Below are 25,139 nucleotides of genomic sequence, written 5' to 3' on the forward strand. Positions count from 1 at the left end.
TGAGGCTTACCGACCAGGAGCTGCAAGGCGGGTAACCCAGCTGGGCTTGCTCACTCTCCCTTCCTTAGCACCACGGAGCAATGAGTCTGAGGTGACACAATCCAGGAGCTTGGGATTGCTTCCTCCCGCCCTCCTCACCCCATGTTCCCCACTCGAGGCAACCGGGACTCATTTTTGTGTGACTCTCCAAAATTTGTTCTACATATTGTATTTTTTTTTTATATAGAAATAGCATCATTTTGCTTTCTTAATATACAGTGAAGAATGAAACTCTGTAGAAAGGCCTCGTACCTTCCAATGGCTATGTGATCCTTGGCTGTGGGAGAGCTGTAGTATGAATTCCTAGAAGCACAATTGCTGGGCCAAGTTGAGAGCATTTAGAATTTTTAATCTGTATCTGCAGGTAGTCCCCTGGGGTTGCACCAGCTCTGTGACCGTCTGTTCCCACCCTCCCTGACAGCACAGGTGGGGCTCAGGCCTTTGCAGCTAGCAGGTGACAGACAGTCCCTGCTGGCATTCTTGTTTGCATTTTTCTTATGAATTAGGCCAAATGCGTCCATATGTTTTATAACTGGGTGTGTTCTTTTTTCCGTATTCCCGGTCCTCTGTCCACTTTGCCCTTGGATCATTGTTTTTCTTGTTCCTTTACCTGATACCTTCGTGTGTGAGGCACACACATTTGTCCCGACTTGTCATCTGTCTCCACTAAAGATTTTTGCTGCCATGAAGAATTTTAAGTTCTGCCTTATACTCTAATTCATAGTCTTAAATTGACTTTGATTTTTGTCTTTAATGCTGTACTCAACTGAAAAATATGAAAATTATCTTTTTTTTTTTTTAACTAGTACTAACTTGACCAAACTTTTCTGGCTACTATTTAAGTCATGTCTTTTTGCCACTACTTTTTCCAGTTGGTAATTTGACTTATATGAAGCCTACTCATTTCTATAAAAAACATTTTCAATTCTTTTGAAGTTTTCAAGTAATTGTAATTATGAAAGTAATTCTTATTTTATATTGTTCTAATTTTTGCTAGTGGTTTTCCTGGTCATTGATGGTCATTGATGGTGAGAGAGTGTCGTTGGTGACACACAGGACATCCTTGTCCCCTGCTTTAGGGGCAGCTTTTCCAGTGCTTATCCATTCACTTCATGATGCTGACTTGAGGTAAGATGCTTTTAATGTGCTAAGTATCTATTAATATAATCTCTTCTTTCTTTTTATAAGCAAGTGTGGACTACATCATTACTTTACAGTTTTTTGGCCCATGTTTCCATCGTATTGGCCCAGCTATACCTCACGGCCCTGCACGAATGGACTATCATTTATTTAACCAATCTCCAATTTAAAGACACTTAGTTGGTTTCACAGTTTTATTACTATAAAACAGTGACTGCAAGGGTCAATGTGTCTATGGGATTAATTGCTAGGTTAGGACCCCAAAATACATTTTTGTTTTGAAAATAAAGAATGTAACCTACATGACCAGTTACACACATACCAAACTTGGAAAATGAAAATGATCCAGGGTCAGACCTCAGCAGATAAACCAATATTGAAGCACCTAAACGCCTCAGCACACAGAAAGCCAGATTGGTGGGATTGTTTTTCCTTTTGAAAATGGCTGTTTTCAAAGGAAACCAAGACTGAACAAGCTAAGATTGCTGTTTAGCAGCTAAGAACAGCATGTGTTCATCCATGGGAAGCAGCCACAGGGACTTTCGCCCTGGATAGGGAGGACCACGTGGCTTCGGTCTCCAGCTCCTGCGGGCATGACCAGTGTCACTGCCAGCCCATGATCTCTTCCTGGATCTTCGACTTGGATCACACTCAGAAATATCCCCCATGTGACTACCAACAGCTTGACCATATATTGTCTCTGCTGTTGCCTGTCTGGCCTGTAATCTAATCCAAGGGTTTCATTTAGATCAAACTACACGGTCTGATGTCCTAGCAATGGCTTGTTCCCAGGGTGGGAGGCTCAATCTCAACAGTGTCTTTTAACCACTTAAGTAGGTATTGTTTTGCTTTTTGTACGTATGCTTGGTGCACAAAAAAATCTTCCTTTAGTCATCATTAGTGATCTGGAGTACAGACTGCACAAGAGTAGAAACCCTGCATCTAAATGGTACCCGGAATGGATGTTACAGGTCAGTGCTGGGAGGACAAGGGAACCTCCAGCTCACTCCACTGCAGGGCTGAAGTCTCCCTGAGACAGCTGGGGCCTGAGTGCTCAGACCTTGGCTGGACCCAGCTCCTGGTCCAGGTTAAGACCTTTCTCAGGCCCAGGCATTTCCCATTCATCCTTGGGCAGCTGCTCCATGTTCGAGTTCTAGCTAAGAAACAAAACTACTCAGGAGGTACAGAGGCTCCTGCTCCAGCACCTTCCCTGCTGGCTTTAATCTGTGGTCTAAGGCGATGGGCCTGAGATTTATCCTTCCCTAAGAAAAGCCCGGGGTGGCTGTGACTCAGTAGAGCTAGACATCAGGCGTTGGTTACAGTACACAGCACACCTGGAAAGTTCCCTACAACCCTCTCTGCGCTGAGCCTGGGAGCCACGTGCTTGTCCTCTCCTGTTATTCTTCAAGCTCATGCCTCTTTCCCATTTGTTTCATTCTGAAATGTTTCAGACAAGCCCATCTCTGGGCCGGTTAGGCTGTGGCAGGCTAAGCTGCTGTAACCAGGAACCCTCAGAGGCCTGGAGAACACAGGAATGATTTCTCCATCATAGTCTGGGGACCAGTGATCGCCTGCTGGCACTGATGGCCGTCCTCATATGGGGCTTCCACAATATTCTGATTATTGCTGTTTCCCAGCCTGGGAGAAGTGGTGGTAGAGGGGGCGATTGCTCCCAAGGGCAAGAAGTCATTGGGGCCCACAGACCTCAGGCAGATATGATCATGTTGCTCTAGCCCCCTGCCGGGGGGACTGGGGAAGGAAGGGCCCAGCTAGGAGTCCATATGCCAAAATGTGGAGAGACTGGTTCATGAACAGCAGAGAAAGCTGGAGAAAGAGCACTCCCCATCCCGGTCTGCCCCCACCACCCCCAACCAACCCTTGTGCAGTGGCTGGGATAGGGCGTCTCCTGGCAGCCACCAGGCTGCAGCTGGTCAGAGACCAGCAGTTTGAGCAGTCATGTGACACATGAAGCCTGAGATTCTCCCTGCTGAGGGGCTCACCTATGAGAAGGAATTTGTGTAACAAGGTTTACTCCATTATTGCCTGCTGCTGAACACAAGAAAGAGCGTACAGCTCCATGAGTATTTGAATCTTAAAGTAAGTCATGAAACATGGTTGGAATGGAATACTCAATGTGTGTACACACGCTCATGCACTCACACCAATATGAAACAACTCCTGAGGAAAGCAGGTTGTTGAACAATATGTGAAGTGTGTCAGGAAACCCACTCAGGATAAAAATGCCACTGTGTTCTGGATGTGGTGGCACACGCTGTAATCCCAGTGTCTCAGGAGGCTGAGTCAGGAGGATGGCGAGCTCAAAGCCAGCCTCAACAACTTACAGACCCTAAGCAACTTAGTGAGACCCTGTCTCTAATAAAATATAAAAAGGGGCTGGGAATGTGGCTCAGTGGTTAAGCGTCCCTGGGTTCAATCCCCAGGACCAAAAATAAAAGAAAGAAAGAGCAGAGGAAGTAGAATGGCGGTTGCTGGGGGCTGAGGAGGGATGGGAGCTGTTGCTTTGGTTCAGAATTCCTGCTTTGCAGATGGAAAGTTCTGGAGATGGAGGGTGGTGATGGCTGCACCCCAGTGTGAGTGTCCGCATGTTTAGATGAGTTAAGGTCTGGCCCCCAGCCCTGTAGCACTGTTGGGAGCCGGCAGAATTTTTAAAAGGTGGGGCCTAGTCATTGGGACGTGCCTCTGAAGGGGATGCTGGGACCTGGTGCCTCCCTGCCTCTCTGCTTCCCAGCCATCATGAGGTGAGTACCTTTTCTGCTGTGTGCCTTTGCCATGATGTTCTGCCTTAGCACATGCCCAAAGCAACAGGCCAAGTGACCAGACTGAAAGCTCTGAAACTGAGCCAAAATAAATCTTTCCTCCCTTAAGTTGATTATCTCAGTAACAGAAAGCTAACACAGTACACTTAACCACTACTGCATCCATGTTAGAAGTGGTTAAGATGGTGGGCGCAGTGGCACACACTGAGGCAGTTGGATCACAAGTTCAAAGCCAGTCTCAGCAACTTAGAGAGGTTCTAAGCAACTCAGTGAGACCCCTGTCTCTAAATATAAAACAAAATAGGGTTGGGGAGGTGGCTCAGTGGTCAAGTGCCCCTGAGTTCAATCCCCATACCACCCCCCGACCAAAAAAAAAGAGAGAAGTGGTTAAGACAGTAGATTTCATGTTATGTGGCATTTATCACATAGAAAATATGAAAGTAAATTATGTAAAATCAGTCCCTTTCAAGTTCCCAGAAGGAGCATGTCACTGTACTGGGAGAAAGTGACCCCAGAGAATAACTTCCTTGAAATCTTGCCATGATTTTAATTCAGTTAATGAAGCCTCAGCGCACATCAGTCCCCTCCCCACAAAAAGAAGCAGTCACAGCAATTACATGTTGATGTTGGTATTTTTCCTCATTTTGAATAAGCACTGTATTTAAGATACTGTGCTAGAATATATGCTTGTGCCATATTTAAATATTCATGATTCATTCTTGTAACATGGTATCAGCATTAGTTTGATAGAATAGCAAAGCGCCATATAAAAATAAATGCAAAGCCTTCACACACCTTGTGGTAAGGCCTCCCACGTGGGCATGTGCAGGACAAGTCTTCCACATGATCTCTTCCAGCTTCCCTGTCTTCCATGATCAGACCCAAGAATGGCCGCAGGTCACACTCGGCAGCCCTCCCACACCACACTGCTGACCGCTTGGGACAGTCATGGCCGGTTCACAGGTTCATCCAGTTACAAAAGGGAACGGGGCAGGAAACTCATCTCCAGGTAGCACGTGCCAAAGGAGCTGGCCACCTCTCGGTTTCCCCTTGTGGGTCCTTGCAAGCCAGCTTCATGCGCTGTTCTCAAAATTGGGATTCTTAGGATACATGTCACTGGGTGAGAAGTTGAGGATCTCATCCAAGGAAGGGCCTTCATCGTCAGGAGCAATTTCAGACTCAAACATCCGCTGCAGCAAGGTGTCCACAGTCCTATACTCTAGGAGGAGAAGGAGGCATGTGGATTCTGCCTGTGCAAGGTCCAGGGGAACACTCGGCCTGGCCGGCTGTCCTGAGGGTTCCCAGAGCTGAAGACAAGGCTCCAAGCACTAACCAAACGGGTCAGGACAGAATCATTCGCCCATCCAGAGCCCCTCCCTGGCCACCGACCCACGGAGGGCCATGAGCACCAAGGGGGTCCTTCCTGCAGGGTGCAGGGCTGTGTGCTCAGGCTCCCCCTGCAATCCGTGCTGTGCTCAGCCAGAGCGCGGGCCCAGGCTGCGCTGGGCTCACCCAGCCAGTCCTGACTCACTGAGAATCAATGAAGTAATTAAACAGTGGTCAGGGCATGTTAGCCCTCGGCTTGGACAACAGCCGGGCAGACACGGCTTCGCGTCTGCAAGATCGATTGGGACCAAAAAAGTTACTGAGCAGCAGAGGTGCCCCTGACATGCAGAGCAGGGAGCCAAGGGGACGGGCGCCCGCGAAGGCCCAGGGCAGGAAGAACGGGAGCAGGGAGCAGAGGCTGAGACGCTGGGGGCTCAGGCACAAGGCAGCCAGGGCCTGGTCTGTGCCGGAGCAGCAGGGAGCCATCGCAGGCCCCATCTGCAGGAGGGCGGGTGGCAGGCCCTGGCTCTGGCTCTGCAGGGGCCCGGGCTCACTTTTTGATGCGATTCTGCAGTAGAGCCCCTTCCAGGCTGCCCTCCTGCTGTCACCATCACCCCTGCCGAGGCCGCCCTCCATGGTGTCCACGTCGGTGAGCTGCCCGTCCTGCTCGTCTTCCCTTGAAGGAGGAAGAGAAGACAGGAACGCAGTCAGGGCCTCGGCCAAGGCCTCCCGTGGCCTCCCGGGTATGGCCCCACGGTCACTGCAGCCACACCCGGACACGCATCAAGACAGGCCTATCGTGGGGACTCGGGGCAGGCGGGCGCCATGGGACACTGGCAGATTACACATGGCCCTGGCAGCCCGGTCCTGAGGCGCCAGGGAAGGGGCTGCTCACTCTGGGATCCCCACGCCCAGCTCTTGGATCTTCTTCTCTATGGCGGTCTCTATTTCGCTTTTCTCTAACGAGTACGCCACAAAGAACGCCTCCAGGATGAACGCGACGAAGATGCTGCCAAGACGAGAGGTAGGGGTCCCAGTCCCGTGAACGGAGGGGCCGGAGCCCTGGGCAGAAGGCGGCATGGGAGGGAGAAGGACGCGCCCGCCCTCACGCATTCGGGAAACAACTTCTACGCCCTGTGTGAACCATGACTCGAAAAGCAAGTGTGATTTATTCTTTACTTTTGCAGAGTTGTGAACCGAGCCCACAGGCGCTCCCCTGAGCTGTGTCCCCAACCTTTTTACTTTTTATTCTGAGACAAGGTCTGCGTTGCTGAGGCTGACCTTGAACGTGTAGTCCTGCCTCAGCCTCCCATCACTGTGCCCAGCTAAAAATGCACCACCTGGCCCTCGCCACATGGGCCCGGGGCCCAGGGTGCAGGGCACTAACAGGTGCCGCTCTGGAGCTGCCCTGCATGCCCGTCTTTGCCTCTGGCCTGCGGTCTGGTGCTTCCTGTCCATGCCTGTGTGCAGCACCCTGGGCTGCAGCGGGGTGCCTCAGACCTTTGCCGTTTCACCAGACAGCATGGGGACATGGCCCAGGGCTGACACCGCACTCAAAGGCACTTCAGAGGACAGGAGACAATCCCTCAGCCTTTGCTGCCACCAGGCCTCTGCTGGCACTCTGGGACCCTCCTGAGCCACTCGGAGGTAGCTCACTCGGGCCTTGTGGGACGTGTAGGCTGACCAGGCCAGTGCAAGGTCCCTCCTCTCCCATCCTCTAGGCACTCCTCGGCCACAATCAGCAGGAAGCGGGGTGACCAGAGCAGCCCCGAGATGACCAGCAGGTGTGGGACTGTGACACACCTGTGCTCATCAGGCTCTGAGAGGGGATGACCCCAGACACACTGGGGAGAGAATCACAGGGGTCACAGAGACTCAGGTGCAGGTCAGAGGGGGAAGCAAGGAGTGAAAGTCAAGATGCCAGCAGGAAGGAGAGACCAGTTCCTGGACAAGATGTCACACATGTCATTACTGAACTCCTCTGTGGAAAGGGGGCAGGATAGACTTGGACCCAGAAAAGAGAATCTCCGAGGGGGCTGGTCCCCATCCCACCAAAACCCTCCAGGGGCACACTCCCGGAACAACAGGACCCACGGGGGTGCATCCCCTCCCACAGGGCTCAAGGGGGCGAGTCTGTGAGGCGCTGGGCTGCGTTTTATACACCAGCGCGCACAGGAGCAGCGTGGCCCTTCCTCCCCTGGCCTTTAAAACCACCCCACCCACTGCCCACGCCAGGAGGCCCTCGGGAGAGCCACTCTGAGGTAGGAGACCGCCAGTTCCCGGGTAGCAGGACACTTACTTAATGATGAGGATGACCACCACGACGTGGAACAGGATGAAGTACAGCTTTGCCGCCTGGTGGGTCACCAGGGCGAAGCCGCCTGCAATGAGTGGGCCGCTAAGGAGGCAGAACTCGGAAGCAGCAGGGCCCGAGTCGGGGCGCCGTCCTGCACCCCGGCAGGCGCCTCCCAGAAAGGATATCGTGCCACTGGTTGACCACGGTGAGCTCCGTCAGCACGACCAGGGCGGAGGCCAGGTCGTTGAAGTTGTTCCTGCAGTATCTGTCCCGGGCGAAGGCCGACCCCGCCAAGGCTGGGTTGCCGCACACCAGCGCAGCGGGAGCCGTGAAATTCGGGTCAAAGAACCGGACTTTGTCATGGAACAGTTCCATCCCCACGACGGCAAAGGCATAGTAGACCACCTAGGGTGGGAGGCGCTGGTCACCAGGGGGCGCCCAAAGCCGCAGAAGCTGGGAGCAAGGGCCCGGGGTCCTGAGAGGGGCAACCGGGCTCCCAGGGACAGGGCCTCTCCAGTCAAGAGCCACCCACCTCGGGAAGCGAGTGGGAAGGGATTGCTGCTTGGCCAGAGAAGCCTGGGTCATTCAGGAGGGACAAAGGCACTGCCGGGTGGACCACTCTGGACCTCCTAGGAAACTACGCTGCTAGGAGGGCAGCAGCGAGTGAAAACCCACTAAACAGAGGTCAGTCCTCTAGCGACAGGACAAGCGAAGCTGGACCTTTACCCTGTTCCTTATGCCAAAATAAACACAAGATGCCAGAGGGGTAAACAAACAAAAGTCCATAAGCGTAGCAAGGCAGGGACTGAGCAGGGAAAGGCCGCACTGAGCACGACGTCAAACCTGGAAACATACAAAGGTCAACAAGTCTGACTATATAATAGATTCAAACTCGTATGTAGCCCACCCCCAAAAAAGACTTCGTCAGGGGGAAAAGTGACAGATGAGGACAGATCATCGTCTTCTGCACAGCTCACCAAAGGCCTGTTTCCTTAATGGGCCAGAAATCTCTACGGATCATGTCAGAAGTAAAAGGAGCAGCTGGGCACGTCGGCACATGGCTACGATCCCAGTGGCCCAGGAGGCCGAGGTAGGAGGATTCCAAGTTCAAAACCAGCCTCAGCAAATTAGTGAGGCCCCAAGCAACTTAGCAAGACCCTGTCTCAAAATAAACGTAAGAAGGCTGGGGATGTGTCTCAGTTATTAAGCACCCCTGGGTCCAATCCTTGTTACCAAGAAGAAAGAAGAAAAAAAAAAAGTAAAAGGAGCAGGAAAATGACCAGGGATGTTGGACCAAGGATGTCACTGGAAATATGCATAAATGGCCAAATAACCTGGGAAAGACGCATGAACAGCTCATGAACAACTAAAGAAATGCATGTGAAACAGCGGTGCTGTTTTCTCATTTACCAGGTTTGGGAAAAATGGAAACATTGAATGAACCATCTGTGAGCAGAGAAACAGAGACCCGCACGTCATTCGGAATCCACACGAGAGCACGCTTTGTGAAAGCAAGCTGTCACCATCAGTCCAAACCGTGAACCCATTTACCTTTGGCCCAGCAGTGCCACCCCCAGGATGCATCCAAAAGTCACACTCCTGTGAGCACACAAAGATGCATGCCCAAGGATGGCCTTGACACAGCCTGTGAAGGCGGAAGGGCAAGCCCACCCAGTTGTGTTCTGGAGTCTTCCATTGGTGGGAAACTTCCTTCTGTTTTTTTTTTTTTTTCCTTCTGGTACCAGGGATTGAACCCAGGGGTGCTTATCACTGAGCCACACCCCAAGCCCTTTCTAATATATTTTTCTTATTATTTTGAGACAGGGTCGTGCTAAGTTGCTTAGGGCCTCACTAAGTTACTGAGGTTGACTTTAAACTTGCGATCCTCCTGCCTCAGCCTCCCAACCCCTGGGATTACAGTGTGTGCCACCACATCTAGTTGGGGCACTTTCAATCATGGTGACCCTACCCGAATTCAGGTGCCTCCAAAGCATATGACAAATATGTGCCCTAGAATAAAGTCAGGCAGGGCCACTGCGTGGAACACGCCACTTGACTGCACGATGAGCTGGGTGTTACGGGTGTGTGTACGGCACACCAGCACACGTGGAAGTATATAGGAAGAGTGACAAGAGCTGGTGTCAGCTGCCTCTGGGACAGCGGCTTCCGAGGATGGGAAGAGGTGACCCAGAGCCAACCTTCCGTTCTCCTGTGCTAAGGGAACGTGCCCTCATCCGTGAGAAAAAGGACAGCAAGTGCCTTCTACAGTGGGCACGGGCATTCAGCTCCCTCAACCAGTGCGGGACCAGCCCTAAACCAGAGGCCCGGCCCCTGTGGCCTCTCATGACCTTGTTCCCAACCCTGCATACAAGAGAAGCCAATGGGCTCTCCACAAGCAGGGTGGAGGTTCTCAGGCCTGGGGCGGGGCAGAGCCATGAGCTGGAAGGACCCCAGTCCCGGTGAGCCATCTGCTGGCTAAGAATACCCCCTTGGCCAAGGACCAGAAAGAAACCACGGCTGGAAACGCCCACTGGACTGCTGGCCTTCCTTACTGCAGCCAGGCTGCATGCCCTGCACTTCCAGAAACTGGGCACTTAGTAAGACTGGCACCTGGAGACCAACACCTCTTGTTTGCTCATTCTCCCTCCTCTCTCTCTTAAAATACAGCCTACTGGGGTCTAACACTCCTGTGCTTAAGGCTTATAATAAATGTTGTGTTTCTTTTTCATGTTTAAAAAAATTAAATAAGGCCTCCTGGAAGTTGCTAAGAACTCATGAAGATCCTAACAGTGATTTCACATTGAATAGCAAAGGAGAGCAGCCACTTACGAAGATGAGTCCACCAAACATGATCATCGTGGGGCCAATGTTGATTAAAGTGGTTACTATCACCCGGAACCTAGGAGCAAACAAAGTTCCTGACGGGAGGCAAAGGAGAAGGTGGAGAACAAAACTCAGGCCACGCCGGCCGTCCCCTTTTAAACCCCTCCCTGGTCCTGTGGCGGCTCACACGAGGCTTAGAGGGGGCTGGCCTCTTCCTGCAGCCATAACAGAACTCCAGCGAGACTCAGCTGGGCCTGGGGGTAGACAGCTGCTGGGCCTCCTCTGCTTTTCTCCACCAAACTGAGCCCCACTTAAGGCTATCCTAGGCTTTCGTCAACAACTGAAAGAAGAGCAGGCCAGTCCTGGGCAGAGGCAACCCCGAGGCAGCTCTTGAAGGGAAGCCGGCCAAAAACTGAGGCTGGCCAGGTGTGATGGTGCACACCTGAATCCCAGCTACTCGGGAGGCTGAGGCAGGAGGATTGAAAATTGGAGGCCAGTCTGGGCAATTTAGTGAGCCCCAGACTGGAATGTTATTAAAAATGACATTTTTTAAAAGGTCTGGGCATGTTGCTCAGTAGTAAAGCATTAGCCTAACATGTGGGGTCCTGGGTTCCATACCTAGTATCAAAAAAAACAAAAACAACAACAAAAAAAACCCCGAGGCTGGGGCTTATCCAGGCTTTGGGGTCCAGCTCCTGGGCTTGCACCTGGTTGTGCACCACTGGGGGACTGACTTAACCTCTCTGAGCCTTAGCTCATTGCCTGTGAGGAAGGGATAGAGGAAGTTCCCGCATCGAGCGTTGTGGGTGGGGTTTGATAAGGCAATGGTCCACACACTTGAGACAGCATGAGCCGCCATCACGACCACTCTCACGCTGTCACAGGCAGGCAGGCACCCTCAGGGCTAGTCTCGGGGATGAAAGGGGCCCGTGGATCCCCAGAGAGCTGACAGCTGAGGGCTCTTAACCCGTCTTCCCTGGCTTCTCTGCTTGCCTCCTCTGCTGCCGCCAGAGAACCCAGGTCCTTCGTGTGAGTTACATCCGGGGGTCCCGATCAGGCATGTCTTAGCCCCCAGGTAGGACGGCTTTCCATCGGGCTTGACTTGGGGAACCACCCAAGTGCAGCCACCTCCTGTCGTGGCCCCTTTACCTCTGAATGCTGACGATGACCCTTAGGAGCCGGAGGATTCTCAGTATCAAGACAATGTCCAGTATCTGCTGGCTCTTGTATTTTCTTGCTGGAAAAGGAACACAGCCCTTCAGTGATGCGCTTTCTCAGTCTCTGCCTTTCACTCCAAGAGGTGTGAGACTACGGGTCCTGGCAGGAAGGCAGCTTTGTGTCACGACAGGGAAAGGGGCTGGGAGGGGCTCAGCAGTGAGCGCTCGCCTAGCATGCGGGCGGCCCCGGGTTCCAGCCCCAGCACTGAAAAAGGAGAAGAGGAAAGAGCAGAGATTCCAAGTGCCAAGGAAGAGGTACCGCCTGGAATCCCGAGCCACCCACAAGGCAGAGCCAAGGTGGAGGTGGGGGCCGCCCCGGAGCTCAGAGCTGCGCCAGCAGGTGCAGACTCCTCAGGAAGTGGCCAGGGCTCCACCTCTGCAGAGCACGTGGCAGCGAACCCACTTCACAGGGTTCCGTTGAGAAGTCTCAAAAGATCCTACCTGCCGTCGACCGGACGGAGTTCGCGCAGCGTGCGGGTGAGTGTGGGTAGGAAAAAGAGACAGTAGGCAGGGATAGGGCAGGGCTCCTGGTGGGAACTTGGGTCCCCAGGCACTGACCTGACTGAATGGTGGCATTGGCCACCATGGCCACCAGGGCTGCGATGATGATCAGCGTGTCAAACCTGATGGCAAAAGCAAAGTCCATTAAGAATCAAGCGAGAGACGTGTCAAGCTCAGGATCTGTCGGGTGAGATAATGATCCAGTGATAAAGCTCATTTCCGTAACTTTGAGGACAGTGCATGGGAAGCAAGAAACACCAGGTTTGAGCAACCCCATGATCACCCATTGGCTGCTCCAGAGTCACCCACAGAGTTTGAAGGAATCACTAACCCACATCACTTCATCTTCCACAAAAGTGTATACTGTTGAAGAATATATATGTATTTTTTTTGGTACCAGGATTGATCCAAGACAGCCCATCCCCAGACCTTTTTATTTTTCATATTTTATTTAAAGACAGGGTCTCACTGAGTTGCTTAGGGCCTCACTAAGTTACTGAGGCTGGCTTTGAATTCCCGATCCTTCTACCTCAGCCTCCTGAGCTGCTGGGACCACAGGCATGTGCCACTGAGCCTGGCAGGTGAAGAGTACTTTGATATCACTGCAGAACACACAGTAGGTCTTTCCTTGTATTCATTTTACTACACAATCTGTAACTCAATGGAAGAAGAAATTCATCGTGCCATGACCTTTCTCTCTGACGGTGATGCTCAAGAATGAGGAAATACTGAACGACGCTGACCAGTTCCCCCTTGGTCACGTGCACTTCAGGAGAAGTCTGGCACTAAGAGCAGGGATCACGGAGATCAGACCCCACCTAGCTGCACACGATTTAGTAGGTCTGTGGCTTCCATCTTTTTGCCCTGCAGGGCTTGACACTCAGCAGGACAAGACACACGGGATGGCACAGAGCACCAAGGCCAAGGGTGGAGGCCAGGGGCACACAGCCTGGAGAAGGGAAGGCTCACGGGGAGACTCGTCCACCGCCAGGGAAGAGCTTGCCAACAGCCCACTGGCCAGCCACACTGGCTGAGTTTCTGACAACGAGATGAGGGAGTGGCCAGGGAAGCTATGTTAGGAGTTCCTCCTTGACCGTGATGTTCTACGATGCTTGGCCTTCATCCCTGGTCCCATGGCCTGAACCCCTAAATCCTTTCCATTTCCTAAGTGATAAGGGTGACAGAGGAGGAAGGAGCATCCTTTGTCATTCATTACAAGCCCCTTTCAACCCCACCTGAGCTTAATGAGGCCACCTGGGAAAGCCCCTCAGGGTGAGGGTGGGGGTCACCCGGGGAACCAACCAGGGGATCAGAGGGCTGGAACTTTCAGCCCCATCCCTATCCCTGCTCCCAACATCTAGGGAGGCCAAAGGGGCTGAGGGTAGAGGTGATCACCAACTGCCAGTAATGTAATCTGTCATGCACACATAATGGCCTCCACAGAAAAACAGAAGAGGAGAGTTGGGAGAGCTTCCGGGCTGCTGAGCACGTGGAGGGGCAGGGAGGGGCACACCTGGAGAGGGCATGGAAGCTGCACATCCCTTTCCCGCACCCCGTGCACCTCCATCTGGCTGCCCTTAGCTGTATCCTTGTACAACAACCTGAAATCTAGTAACCGAAGTGTTTTTCTGGTCACCTCTGATTTATAGTTGATAGGTCAGCAGCACAGGGGTCAATGTGGACATGCTATTGGTGTCTGAAGAAAGGACAGTCTTGGGGGCTGAGCCCTCAACCTGTGGGATTTGATGCAAACTCTAGATAGATAGCATCCAAATTGAACAGAACTGCAGGACACAAAGTCAATGACCAGCGTTGGACAGTTGGTTGGTGTGAGAAAAAAATCACAAACATTTGGTGTCACAAGTATTGTGAGAGACAACAGGTGAGAAGGGTGAGGTGCACCAGATTGGACAGGGCAGAGAGGGGAGAGGGAGGGGGAAGGGAAGTGGAAGGCAATGGGAAGACAGAAGAATGAATGGGACATCGCTTTCCCATGTTCTTATATGAATACACGGTCAGTGTAACGCCACATCATGTTCAGTCACAGGAATGGCAAGTTATGCTCCATGTGTGCATGATGTCAAAACACTCCACTGTCACGTATGACTAAAAATAACTAATAAAAGTGTTTTTACAAAAAGAGGTATTGTGAGAGAGCAGAGGAAAACACTGGGTTTCCTTCTTTTAAAGAGCCTTCCCAACTCCAAGATGCTAAGGTCTGTGGTTCTCATTTAACTAGACAGTTCAAACTGACATGGTGAATTGCAGTCTTTACCGACCCAGAGGGTCCCCCTCCAAGATCTCATTATAAGATGCCTCTACAGTATGCAGGTGGAGCCTGGAGACCAGCAGCCATGTCCCCAAACTGTGGCAGGTGGTTAGGTCCTTAGACCAAAGTAACTCCATTTTGGAAATCAGCACCTGCCCACCCAGGAATGACCTTCCCAGTAGGCCTACCCCGAAAGAGTCCCTAGCTACCGAAACCACCACAAAGACACCAAATAACAATTACAGGGCCAGACGGGTTATCTTTTAACTATTCCATTGTATGTGACTACAGAGTTAAGAAGTTTCTTTCCCAGCGGCTGCTATGCCTGCAGAGGGGCAGCCTGGCAGACTCTGTCAATAAGCCTTTGTTGGAACTCAGAGCTGTGTCTCATGGATATTTGCACCAGCTACCCTAACAGCAGGAAGTCCCCTCTCCCCTCCCCAGGACACACACACTCACCAGTTCCAGAACTGCTTCCTTCCAAAATAGGCTCTGGGCTCGTGCGTGTAGAGCTTCAGGAGAATCTCAAGAACATAGAGAGAAAGGAAAAGCCACTCTGCATGGGAGATAAAGGGGTTCCTCTCATCCAGGGCGATGAATACGGCGTTGATGAGAATGATGACGTCATAGACCCAGACAAAAATCCTGCCATGAGGGGAAAAATAAGAGACCCTGTCAACCCACATTTCGGCGAAAGCAGTGTGGGCCTCTTTAGGGCCCTACCAGAGTGACCTTATTTCTCGACATCTGGAATCCCCCAACACACACACACTCCTCACCCATGGAAGGTTCTAGCACAGCTGGAATTCATCTGCCTCCTGCTGACCCTGGCTCAGCCTTTCTCTCCCAAGAGAAAACCAAGACAGTGAGGGAGAGAGGTGTGGCTTCCCCAGGTTCCTCTAGGGGGCAGCACCTGGGTCAGATGAACACAGGCAGAATCCGGCAGGGAGAAGGTTTGGGGTTCAGTATGGGATGCCCCCAGGACAAAGCACAGCCTTAAATAAGAAAGTTTCAGAGAACCTCTTCCCCACGCCACCTTCCAGGTGACCTTCCCGTCCAGCTTCCTAACTGAGTTTGGAGAGTAACAGGTATGGAAAAAGAAAAAGCCTAAGATAGCTTGGCCTGGGAAAAGGGCGTGAAAAAGAAGGCTGTGCACTGAGGCCTTCATCTCCCAGGACGGATGTTTCCAGGTGCGGCTGCAGGCGGGGAGGAGGTGCGTTATCACCCCTAAAGTAGCATTAATCTCCTTCAAAGTAAATCCAGACACTGCCCACAGACCCCAGGCCCAAAAAGTTCAAATTCCTGAGTGCCTAAGGAAACTGATATGCTCACTAGACCACCCCTCAAAATAACCTATGTAAACCCGGCCCCTTTCTTTGTTCGGTGGCTCATGTTCCGCCAGGAAGGTGGGTCCACGGGCGCCACTTCATCCCTGCATCCCCTGTTCCTGTGTGGAACTGTTACTGAGTAAACAGCTGAGTTGATTCCTGAGGTCTGCGTCCTGCCCAGTCTTTCTGTGCCAACAGAGAGGAAGTGGGTGAACAAACCAGCCTGCCAGCCAGCTTCAGCCCCACCTCCCAGTTCCTGCTCAGGCCACTCCAGCTGCTCAGGTGCCCAGGGAGCCTGCCATGAGCACAGGTAGGGGACAGCACAGAGGGGCCACCCCAGTCCTCAGTGACACTGTAGACTTGGTGTTGACGAGGACGTGCCAACCTCTCCTACGTGAAGCACACCGTGGTTCAAGGTTGGGATTGCAGAAAGGAGCCTCCAGGTGAAAGGCTTTGATAAATTCCAAATGTAGGCAGCTAACAGGGACTTCTACCTGTCTCGGGGACTTCTGTGTCATTCACTTTTATGGAACATTAAATGCAAAGAAGTCAAGAGGCCACTGTGGCTGAGAATGAGCCACAGGCATTAAAAATAAGGCCTCAAACCAGGATGGATGGCTCTTTCCTGAGGCCATTTGCTCAAAAATGAAAGAATTAACAGTCCTCCTTGAACAGTTCTTCCAGCAAAGCTAACTCCTCAGCTCTGACCACACAATTCACAGAATCCAAGAGCCATACTGGTGTCGACTCAGGGAGCACATCTCCCGTGGTCCTCGAGCATCCTAGGGAACATCACAGCAAGCAGCACATTCGAGCCCACACGGTGTGCCCTGACCCCTTGCCAGGCCTCTCTGAGAAGCCAAAGCAGTGACCGGGCGTGAGTTTTTGACTTCAATGAGGAGACATGCTCAGCGCAGACGCTGTGGGCGGAGTCTTCGGTTGTAACAGCAACTTGAGAGACAAGTGGCCCCGAGTCACCCACCTGTGCCGCACCATCCTCTGGACCAAGAGGCTCGCAGACGACTGGTATACCCGCGGCACCCAGGCTTCCAGTGGATGTCTCCTGATGTTGACGGTGACCACCTCGATGTTGAGGAGGTCTGCCAAGCGCAGAAAGTTCGTTTTGTCTGCAACAGAAAAATGACCCCACCATCCACATGACACTAAGGTCCAAGGGTGAAGTCAAGACCCTGTAGATGCTTAGCTCTGGGTCTTACAGAGGAAGACCTGCAGCCCCCAGAAGGGGGAGCCCGAGGACACCGAGCCACACCACCGTCCCCAGGCCTCCCACGGAGCATACACTTCTTTTTTGTTGGTACCAGGGATTGAACTCAGAGTGCTTAACCACTGAGCCACATCCTCAGCTCTTTTTATTTTTTATTTAGAGGCAGGGTCTCGCTAAGCTGCTTAGGGCCTCGCTAAGTTGCTGAGGCTGGCTTCAACCTTGTGGTCCTCCTGTCTCAGCCTCCTGAGTGTCCGGATTACAGGCATGCGCCACCGCGCCCAGAGAAACACATATTTTCTATTGAGCCCCAACCTCCTTCTCCACCGGCCTGACACCCTCGCCCCTCCCCAGGAACTCTCAAGCCCATGGCCGTAACACTCACCCTCCAGCCCAGGCCAAAGTGCAGGTGTGCATTCTTGATCAACCTGGACCACCTGACTGGTGAGCCAATGGTCTCCAGAGCTGCTAAGTGCTGGGGTCGTATACCCCCCACCCCATCGCCTCTCCCACCAGGTGGGTCACTTGGCCGGTTCCGAAAGCTGTTACTGAATTAACCTCCAATGGCAGCATGTAACTTAGAGAACCATCATTAAGGGATAGAATCAGAATGTGGGAAGAAGAGTGCCAGCCACAGACACCCGGGAAAGCCAGGGGCTCGGCCCTGTCAGAAGGGCGGCCTCATCGGGGGGCGGAGCCCGGATCCGACCAGGCCTTGAGTGGAATTAACACTCGGGTTGCTGTTTTCCCTTAAAGCTGCACAGTCCTGGGAACGTGGAAGAGCGCAAGTCCATGGAGCAGGACGAACACAGCTTAGGTACGCTAGGGTCTGTCGGGGTCTTCCAGGTACTGGGGATGGAACCCGGGGTCCTTACCCACTGAGCCCCATCCCCAGCTCATAAGAGACAGGGTCTCACTGAGCTGCTTAGGGTCTCACTAAGTTGCCCAGGCTGGCTTTGGACTTGCAGCCCTCCTGCCTCGGCCTCCTCGACCACTGGAACACGAAAGCATCTTAATAGTGAAAGTCACACAGAATCCCCTCAGGTGGAACCACAGCCTCAAAGAATTATGTGATATGCACAACTTCAGGGACCCGGGCTATGCGAGTCTCACGCTTGGAGGCTGTGGGCAACAGCTGGCACCACAGCAGCCATAACTAGGGCTCGGAGTGACCTACCAGGGTCACCAACAAGGAATCCAGTCAAAACCCTGACCACTAACTAACCTGATCACCAGAGAATCCATCTAGTCCAAGGGGCGCGGGTGTTTTGATCCAGATTCAGCAGAATAGGAAAGGCCAAGGAAAATCAAGGCCATAGTCATTTTTTCTTACGAAGGAATTTGTGCCCATCTGTCACGTGATGTCGTAGCTTGAGAGTCAGCAAGCTCTCTCATTAAAAGGTCCAATAGTAACTATGTCAGGCTTTGCAGGCCAAGATCTCTGTCAGAACTATTTGATTCTGCCGTTGTGGCATGAAAGAGGCCATAGACAGCACATGAATGGACGTGCATGGCTGTGTTCCAATAAAACTTTATTTAGAAGAACAGATGGGGAGCCACACCTGACCCGTGGACTGTGGCTGGTCCACCCTTATCATAGACACCGCCCTGTTTGCCTCATATGCTCTTTATTAACAATTAGAAAATATTACACAATGTACATGTGTATCAAAACATCACCTGGCACCCCACAAATATACACAATTTTATGTTATTATGTATCAGCTAAAAAGTAAAAAAGATTAAAAAACATTTGGGACCACAAAAAATTAAATATCACTAAGGAAAAAATAATAATTCTACTCAACCCTTTTTTTCTACGCTTGTCTTTCATGCTTCTCACTTGAACACTGGAATTAAGTTCCAACACCTTAGTACTAACAGGATTCCAGGGTTGGCCTTGGAATCCCCAGGTCCTCCCGACTGCTGATCCAGTGGGCCCGTGAGAAGCTTCACAGAACCCTTTTCATCCCTCGCCTGTTCAGAGGGGAGACCACTGTGAAGACTGTCATTTGATACTTTCATGATCAACGTTGTCTTTGAAAGCTCTGCTATGTTCTGAGAAACATAACCAACCATCCCCCCACGCTAACAAATCTTACTGCTAATCTTCCTCAAAAATGACTGCCCTGGTAATGATGTTTAAATTGATGGGACTGTTTCATAAAAGGCAAAAAATAATGGGGAAATCTATGAAAACAACTGCTGACTGGCACCTTCTCCTGGCCACATGGATGGACCTTTATAAAAAAGCCCATGACTAATTCCTCTCCAAATTAGATGAGTCTTGGTTTCATTTAGTTTACAAATAGAACCACAACTCAAGAGACAAAATTGAGCAGAGCTAAATGCTAAGGACCTGTCTACCTTCCTGACTCCAACAGTAAACCAGCAATCAGAGGTCAGAGAACTCAAACTGTATTTGCTAATCTTAAAAAAAAGTCAGCAGGTGGGTCTTGTGACACACGCCTGTAATTCCAGCTACTCAGGAGGCTGAGATAAGAGGATGGCAAGGTTAAGGCCAGCCTCAGCATCTTTAGTGAGGCCTTCAACAACTCAGCAAGATCCTGTCTTAAATTAAAAATGAAAAAAAGGCTGGGGGTGTGGTTCAGTGATTAAACACCCCTGGGTTCGATCCCCAGTACCAGTTTTTAAAACAATTTTTAATTAAAATACAGTCATCCCTCTGTGTTGCGGGTTCCACATTCCCAGGCTCAACCAACCTCAAGTCAAAAGTATCGGGGGCAAAGTGCATCTGCATGAACAGGAGCCACTGTTCCTCCTCTCACTGCTCCAAGCAGGGCAGCGTGAGGAGGCCTCCGCGGCCTTCCACTACGTCAGGCGTCGCAGGTCATCCAGAGCCCACCTGAGAGCCCAGGCAGACGCCAGGTTCTGTGCAGCTAAGTCCCTGGGGCTCGGCACCCGGGGTTTGGTGCTTCAGGGATCCTGGGACCAACGCCCACAGACCCCAGGGTGAGGGCACGGTGCTGCCGCTCTTCCCGTCACTCTGGGAAGACAAGCAGAGGACCGTCAGAGGCGAAGCTCCTTACCCACGTGCCCCTTCTGTCCCTCGTCCGAGATCCTCAGGAGGAGCTCCAGGTGGGAGCTGCTGATGCCGGGTGCCACCGCCCTCGCCAGCCGCTTCCACACGGCCTCTGTCACCACGGACTCGGGGCCCACCTTGACCTTCAGGAGGTGGAACGCCTCCACCATCTTGTGGCGTTTCAGGCAGGCCAGTTTGCGAATCTCATTCTTAAGAAGGCAGAGAGGGCGCTGTGAGAGAAGGTTCCAGAAGGCGCCGTGGCTTCCACACCAAACGCTTGGAGGTCATGGAGGAGGCCAGGGGAGTCGCCCACGGGTCTGCTAATCAGTGAGGAGGTGACCCTGCCACTCCACGTCCGCCTCGTTGACCCGTCTGCAGCCACAGAACTCCTCTCGCCGAGCATCGGAGAGGCAGCCCGGGAAGAAAGCCGTGGTGGGAAACAGGGTGACAGACTCCACTCTGCCCCGGAGGGAGGAGATTCCAGAAAGGAAGGAGGCTGGGGCACCACTGAGGAGAGAGAGACCCAGGGAGAGGGGAGACAGCTCCATTAAGACAGCGCAGAGACAGGAGGAGAAAGAGAACTCAGGCCGGGGATTCCGGGTGGAGAGCGGAGGCTGCCCGGGCTGCCATCCTGCCTGACCACCCGGAACTTTCCAGAAGAGGAGGAAACTCAAGAATCGCCCTCGGGTTACAGTCAGCTTCCCTGCTCACTCTTACTGCTCCCTGAGAGTCTGTCACCTACATGGCCATCACCTGATGGGCTCCCACAGCTGGACAGCACCTTCCTAAAGGGCAAGGTCTGCGTCTCAGTCACCATGGACTCCTCAGGACCTCGGGTGACTCTGGGCACATAAGCACTTCTACGAGGTGTTGCTGGGTGATGCACTTACAGAAGGCTGAGTTCTTGGGGGTGGGGAGGCACATCAACTGTTTGTCCAGCAGGGCAAGAGAGGAGAGAGACCCAGACCTCGGGAACAGCCTCTTCCTCCAGGGAGGCCTGGCCTCGGTGCCAGGAGCCCCGAGTTCCTCTGGACCTGGACGGAGCCAGGTGTCTTCAAAGACGGGCTCTGAGGCTTGTTCTGCTGCTCTCCTGCCCTTCACCACGAACGCCCTTGTTCTCCCCAACTTTCCACCTGCCCCCAGTGGGGGAACGTCCCTCAGCAACAGGACATTCAGGAACAGGACCAAAAAAGAGCCCAAAGGAAAAGCAGGTTTTTCCGTGCAACGAGTTTAACAATAAAAGCAGCCTCCCCTGGGACCCCGGTACAGTGGGCGGCAGAGCCAGGAGGGAGCCGGGATGGCTGGGGTGGGGACGTCCCCAGGGCCCACGCAGCTTCCTCCAGCGGAGCACGCAGAAGCCTCTGTCCACCCGGCCTCAGGAGTTGTCCAGACACAAGCCAGCAGACCGGGCCTGGGCAGGAAGGGCCGGCTGTAAGAACGCGCTTCCCTTTGCGGGGAAGGAGGCGGACGCAGCCCGTCACACAGACTCACTGCCCAGAGCCTTGAGTTTAGGAGGCAAAAAAGCCACAAGCGAGCCACAAGCTTTGCCACACCAGGGCGGGAGCCCCGGCTGACTCCGCGTCCTTCAGATCTCTTCGGACACACCGTGAGCCCCACCAGGATGAACTGTGAAGAAAGTACCACGGAGCAGAAGGAGCAAGACGCCAAGGAGCCCCCAGACGCTCAGCGCCCCGCCCCCACGCCCGCGCTGACCTTCAAGTGCTTCCTGTAGTTGTTGTAGACCACGGCCAGGAAGACGGACATGAAGATGTAGGTGTTGACGACGAGGTAGGCCACGAAGAACAGAGCGTACCACCACTGGGAGTTGTAGGCGGGCATCCTAGGAGGGGATGGGCGTGTCTCCCGGGGGCCCTTCCCTGGTTCTGTGGCATATCTGGCTGGCCTCAGGTGACATCAAACCTCCCCCCAGGGCTGTGAAGGGTCCCCAGAGCCATCACCGTCCCTAATTCTAAAGCTCCCTCCCAACATGCCCTTCTGACATTCCCGGTGCCTTAGGGAGGCGCCAACATTCCACATGGCAGGACCTAACCTCACACCCAGGGAGGAGAGCGACCTGCCCCGAGTGACAGAGAGAACCCCAAGTGTGGAAGGGGCCGGATCTCCCTCCAGGTCACCAAGAGGGAAAGAGACACCGTGAACAGCTAGCCAGGAGACGCACAAATGTAAACCACTTCCGCGGAAACTGGATTTCCTCCAAGAAGGGATGTCAGGGCCCAGGAAAGATCCAGGAGGACACCGCAGGGCCAGGGACGTCCCTTTGCTTATGTCTTCACCAGGGCCCGGCCCCAGAAGGAGCGAGAACCAAACAGGATCCTACCCATCCCGCGATGACAGACCCCTGCCTCTTCCCCAGGTTGATCTTGGACAGAAGGGGAGAGCTCCGCCCACACCCTTCCAAAGGCTTTCTGCTCAGCGCTGTGCGGCTACTCACTTCACCCCAGGAACAAGGCACATCCATACAAACAGGCGCTAGAAAAACCCCGTTTCCTCCTGCAGAGTGTTCATACTGTGGAGGCGGAGCGGCACCTCGGGGGAGAGGCAATCCAACCGCTGCTCACACACCTTTCCTGTTTCCCGGGCCAAACGGCCACGTGGGTGCTTAGGAGAACCCACCAAGGCTCCTCCCCTGAGACAGTGCAGGCCTTTAAATCGAGACTCAGAGAAGATTCCAGAAGAGAAAATGGGCTCCAATGTTTAAGAGCAGAATATCCAGAACTATCTCCTGTGGCTTTCCATTTTAAAAGAACTTGTCTAAATTTAGTTCTAAATGAAGCCTACCATTCATGTTAAAGTTCATATTCTTCAACATTTTTGCAAAAAACAGGATTAAACAGCAAGTCCCTCTTCCCGTCCCCCAGCACTGACAGCGGCTCGGCTGGCTTGTCGTTTACGGTGCTGGGAGGGAACCCAGGCCTCACACACGCCAGGCCAGCTCCACCCTGAGCCGCCCCCAGCCTCTCAGCTGCTTTTAACAACCGGAGCTCCCTTAGGGACCAGGGGCGTGTGAGCAGGACGAGCCACGTACATGACGTCAGGGCTGTTGGCCGTTGTGACCAGCACGTAGAGCTCGAATGTGATCTCCAGGAGGTTGGTGAAGTAGGGTGTCCCTTCCGCTGTCTTCAGCCCCCTGACGAGGAACCAGGAGCACAAAGTGAAAACCACACACATAAATCACATGTGGCTTCTGACCTTCCCCTAGCTCAAGAGCACTTTCGGAGTGTTGGGAAAGAAGCCAGCCTCAGGGACAGACGAGGCCCAGAGGGGGAGATTTCACAGGCGAAGGTTCCGGGAGGCGTGCTCACCTGTCCCCAAAGAGCTTCAGGGCCATGAGGGAGAACATCAGCACGCTGAAGAGAAACAGGAGGAGGACGTAGAGGATGTCCGGCAGTGTGTTCCGGATGCTGCGGAAAGCCCTGCGGATCTAGGGAGACGGGACTCCATGTCATTGACCAGAAATCAACCAAGTTTCTGCAGAAACCAAACCAGGCCCTTGCATCTCCTAAATCATGCCCTTACCTGACGACTTTCAGGGAAGTTAATTAGGAAGACTGGCCGTAAGGCCCTTGACCACCTGATGCTGTGGATGTGAGCAGCCTCCAGGGACCCGTAGATGATTAGATCAATCAAGGTCAGCTGTGGGGGGCACAGGACAGAGACATCAATGCCACACCATCTAAGGACAGAGGAAGCGATCACAAGGGTGCGGCTTTATGTACCCAGGGGAGTCACGGCGCTCTGTAAAAAGGCAAGCATAAATCCAGTTTTGTAATACGACAGTCATCATAGCTGACATTTGAGGTTTGACTCTGCCAGGTTTGACTTCACTGTAGCCTCGCCACACTAATGAGGTGGGCACCGTCACTGGATGGAGGAGCATGAGGCACAGAGAGGGTAAGTACACAGCCTCTGGTCGCACAGCTAGAAAGGGGAAGAAGTGTACTGCAATCCAGAGAGTCTGACGTCCAGGCCCTCCCTATGCATCACACGGCCCCGTGCTTCCAGCCCACGTCCTGCTTACTTTCCTCCATTTGTCGTGAAGAGGTCATCCAACCTGGTGACGGGTAAAGATAGCTAGAGTACAGAAGCCTCCGCTGAACTTAATCAGCATCAGGTTTGTCTGCAAAAGACCAACCTGAGAACAGGGCGAAAGAAGAGACAGTGTATCCTGGGAAAACGTAAGTAAAAGAGGAATAAATCACATCGTCAATGTGAATTCAGTCCCTTTGGTGGTGAGACACAGAGGACCAGAGAGAGCCCTCGAGAATGGCCCATCACAGCAGGAGACAGACAGACACGGACACCCCACACAACTGGAGGGGAGCAGCGACAGGGCCGGTACCTGGGGAGGCTTCCTGGAGGAGGCAGCGCCCGAGGCAATCCTGAAGACTGGCTGCACTTTGAAAAGCCTCCCAGCCTGCTCAAGAGAGCAGAGGACACAGCAGACAGGACAGGAAGGGCCCTGCCCCAAGAGGCGGAGGCAGCAGCAGCAAGTGACAAAGGCCAGCGACTGGGAAGACAGTCTGTCCCTGAAGCTGGGAAGCCCTGGAAGTCGCCCCAAAGGGCAATGGGGGCGGGGACAAAGGAACAAGGCCACCCTCACTGGGTTCCCTGTAGAGTGCCTCCTAGGTGTCAGAGAACAGAGAGCGGGCGGAAGGAGCTGCCCAGCGTCCAGTGGGAGCACAGGGCTGACCACGGGTGCTCGGCATCCAAGGCTGTGGCTGAGGGCGAGGCCCCAGGAGCGGGCCACACCGTCCAGCTGGCTGCAGGCCTGGCGGAAGCCACCCGGGAACCGGAGGAGAGGGCTATGCGTCCCGGGCTCGGAGTCAGCAAGGGATGGACGGGAGAGTGGGCCGAGGGGACTCGCGTCCTGGTGTCCAGAACAACAGCTTTGGCTTTTCTCTGCTGGGACATGGAAAGCCCTGGGTGACAGGAAGCATCGCGTGGTGAGGTAGGTTTTGAAAGCGCCAGGGAGCCCACTGCGCTCCATGCTCGGCTGGGTCTGAGGGGACCCGCGGACCCCAGAGCAGAGGGCACGGACCTGCTCCCACGGGGGCCGTGGCACCGGGCACCGTGCCCTAGATCAGGCAGGGGTGTCTCACCACCTTCCGGACTCTCTAGTTTTAAGGTTCTCTTTTTT

The 25,139-nt window shown here is 53.2% G+C and overlaps 1 protein-coding gene across 1 annotated transcript in view; it reads right to left on the reverse strand.

Moving 5' to 3' along the window:
* Nucleotides 1-4,491: 4,491 nt before the first annotated feature.
* LOC124963437 (two pore channel protein 2-like) overlaps nt 4,492-25,139 on the reverse strand; it is a 34,352-nt gene continuing 13,704 nt past the window's right edge. Inside the window, exons 5-19 of the mRNA XM_047523178.1 lie at nt 23,519-23,635; nt 23,305-23,423; nt 23,028-23,129; nt 21,695-21,821; nt 19,989-20,190; nt 16,699-16,843; nt 14,848-15,033; nt 12,177-12,241; nt 11,551-11,638; nt 10,408-10,477; nt 7,764-7,983; nt 7,582-7,672; nt 6,178-6,291; nt 5,837-5,958; nt 4,492-5,175 (exon numbers count right to left, since the gene is read on the reverse strand). Of these exons, the coding sequence (XP_047379134.1) occupies nt 5,030-5,175; nt 5,837-5,958; nt 6,178-6,291; nt 7,582-7,672; nt 7,764-7,983; nt 10,408-10,477; nt 11,551-11,638; nt 12,177-12,241; nt 14,848-15,033; nt 16,699-16,843; nt 19,989-20,190; nt 21,695-21,821; nt 23,028-23,129; nt 23,305-23,423; nt 23,519-23,635 (1,914 nt within the window). The 3' untranslated portion in view covers nt 4,492-5,029. The remainder of the gene's footprint in view (nt 5,176-5,836; nt 5,959-6,177; nt 6,292-7,581; nt 7,673-7,763; nt 7,984-10,407; nt 10,478-11,550; nt 11,639-12,176; nt 12,242-14,847; nt 15,034-16,698; nt 16,844-19,988; nt 20,191-21,694; nt 21,822-23,027; nt 23,130-23,304; nt 23,424-23,518; nt 23,636-25,139) is intronic.

This window comes from Sciurus carolinensis, chromosome 13 (assembly GCF_902686445.1).
Source record: "Sciurus carolinensis chromosome 13, mSciCar1.2, whole genome shotgun sequence".
NCBI classification, from domain to species: Eukaryota; Metazoa; Chordata; class Mammalia; order Rodentia; family Sciuridae; genus Sciurus; species Sciurus carolinensis.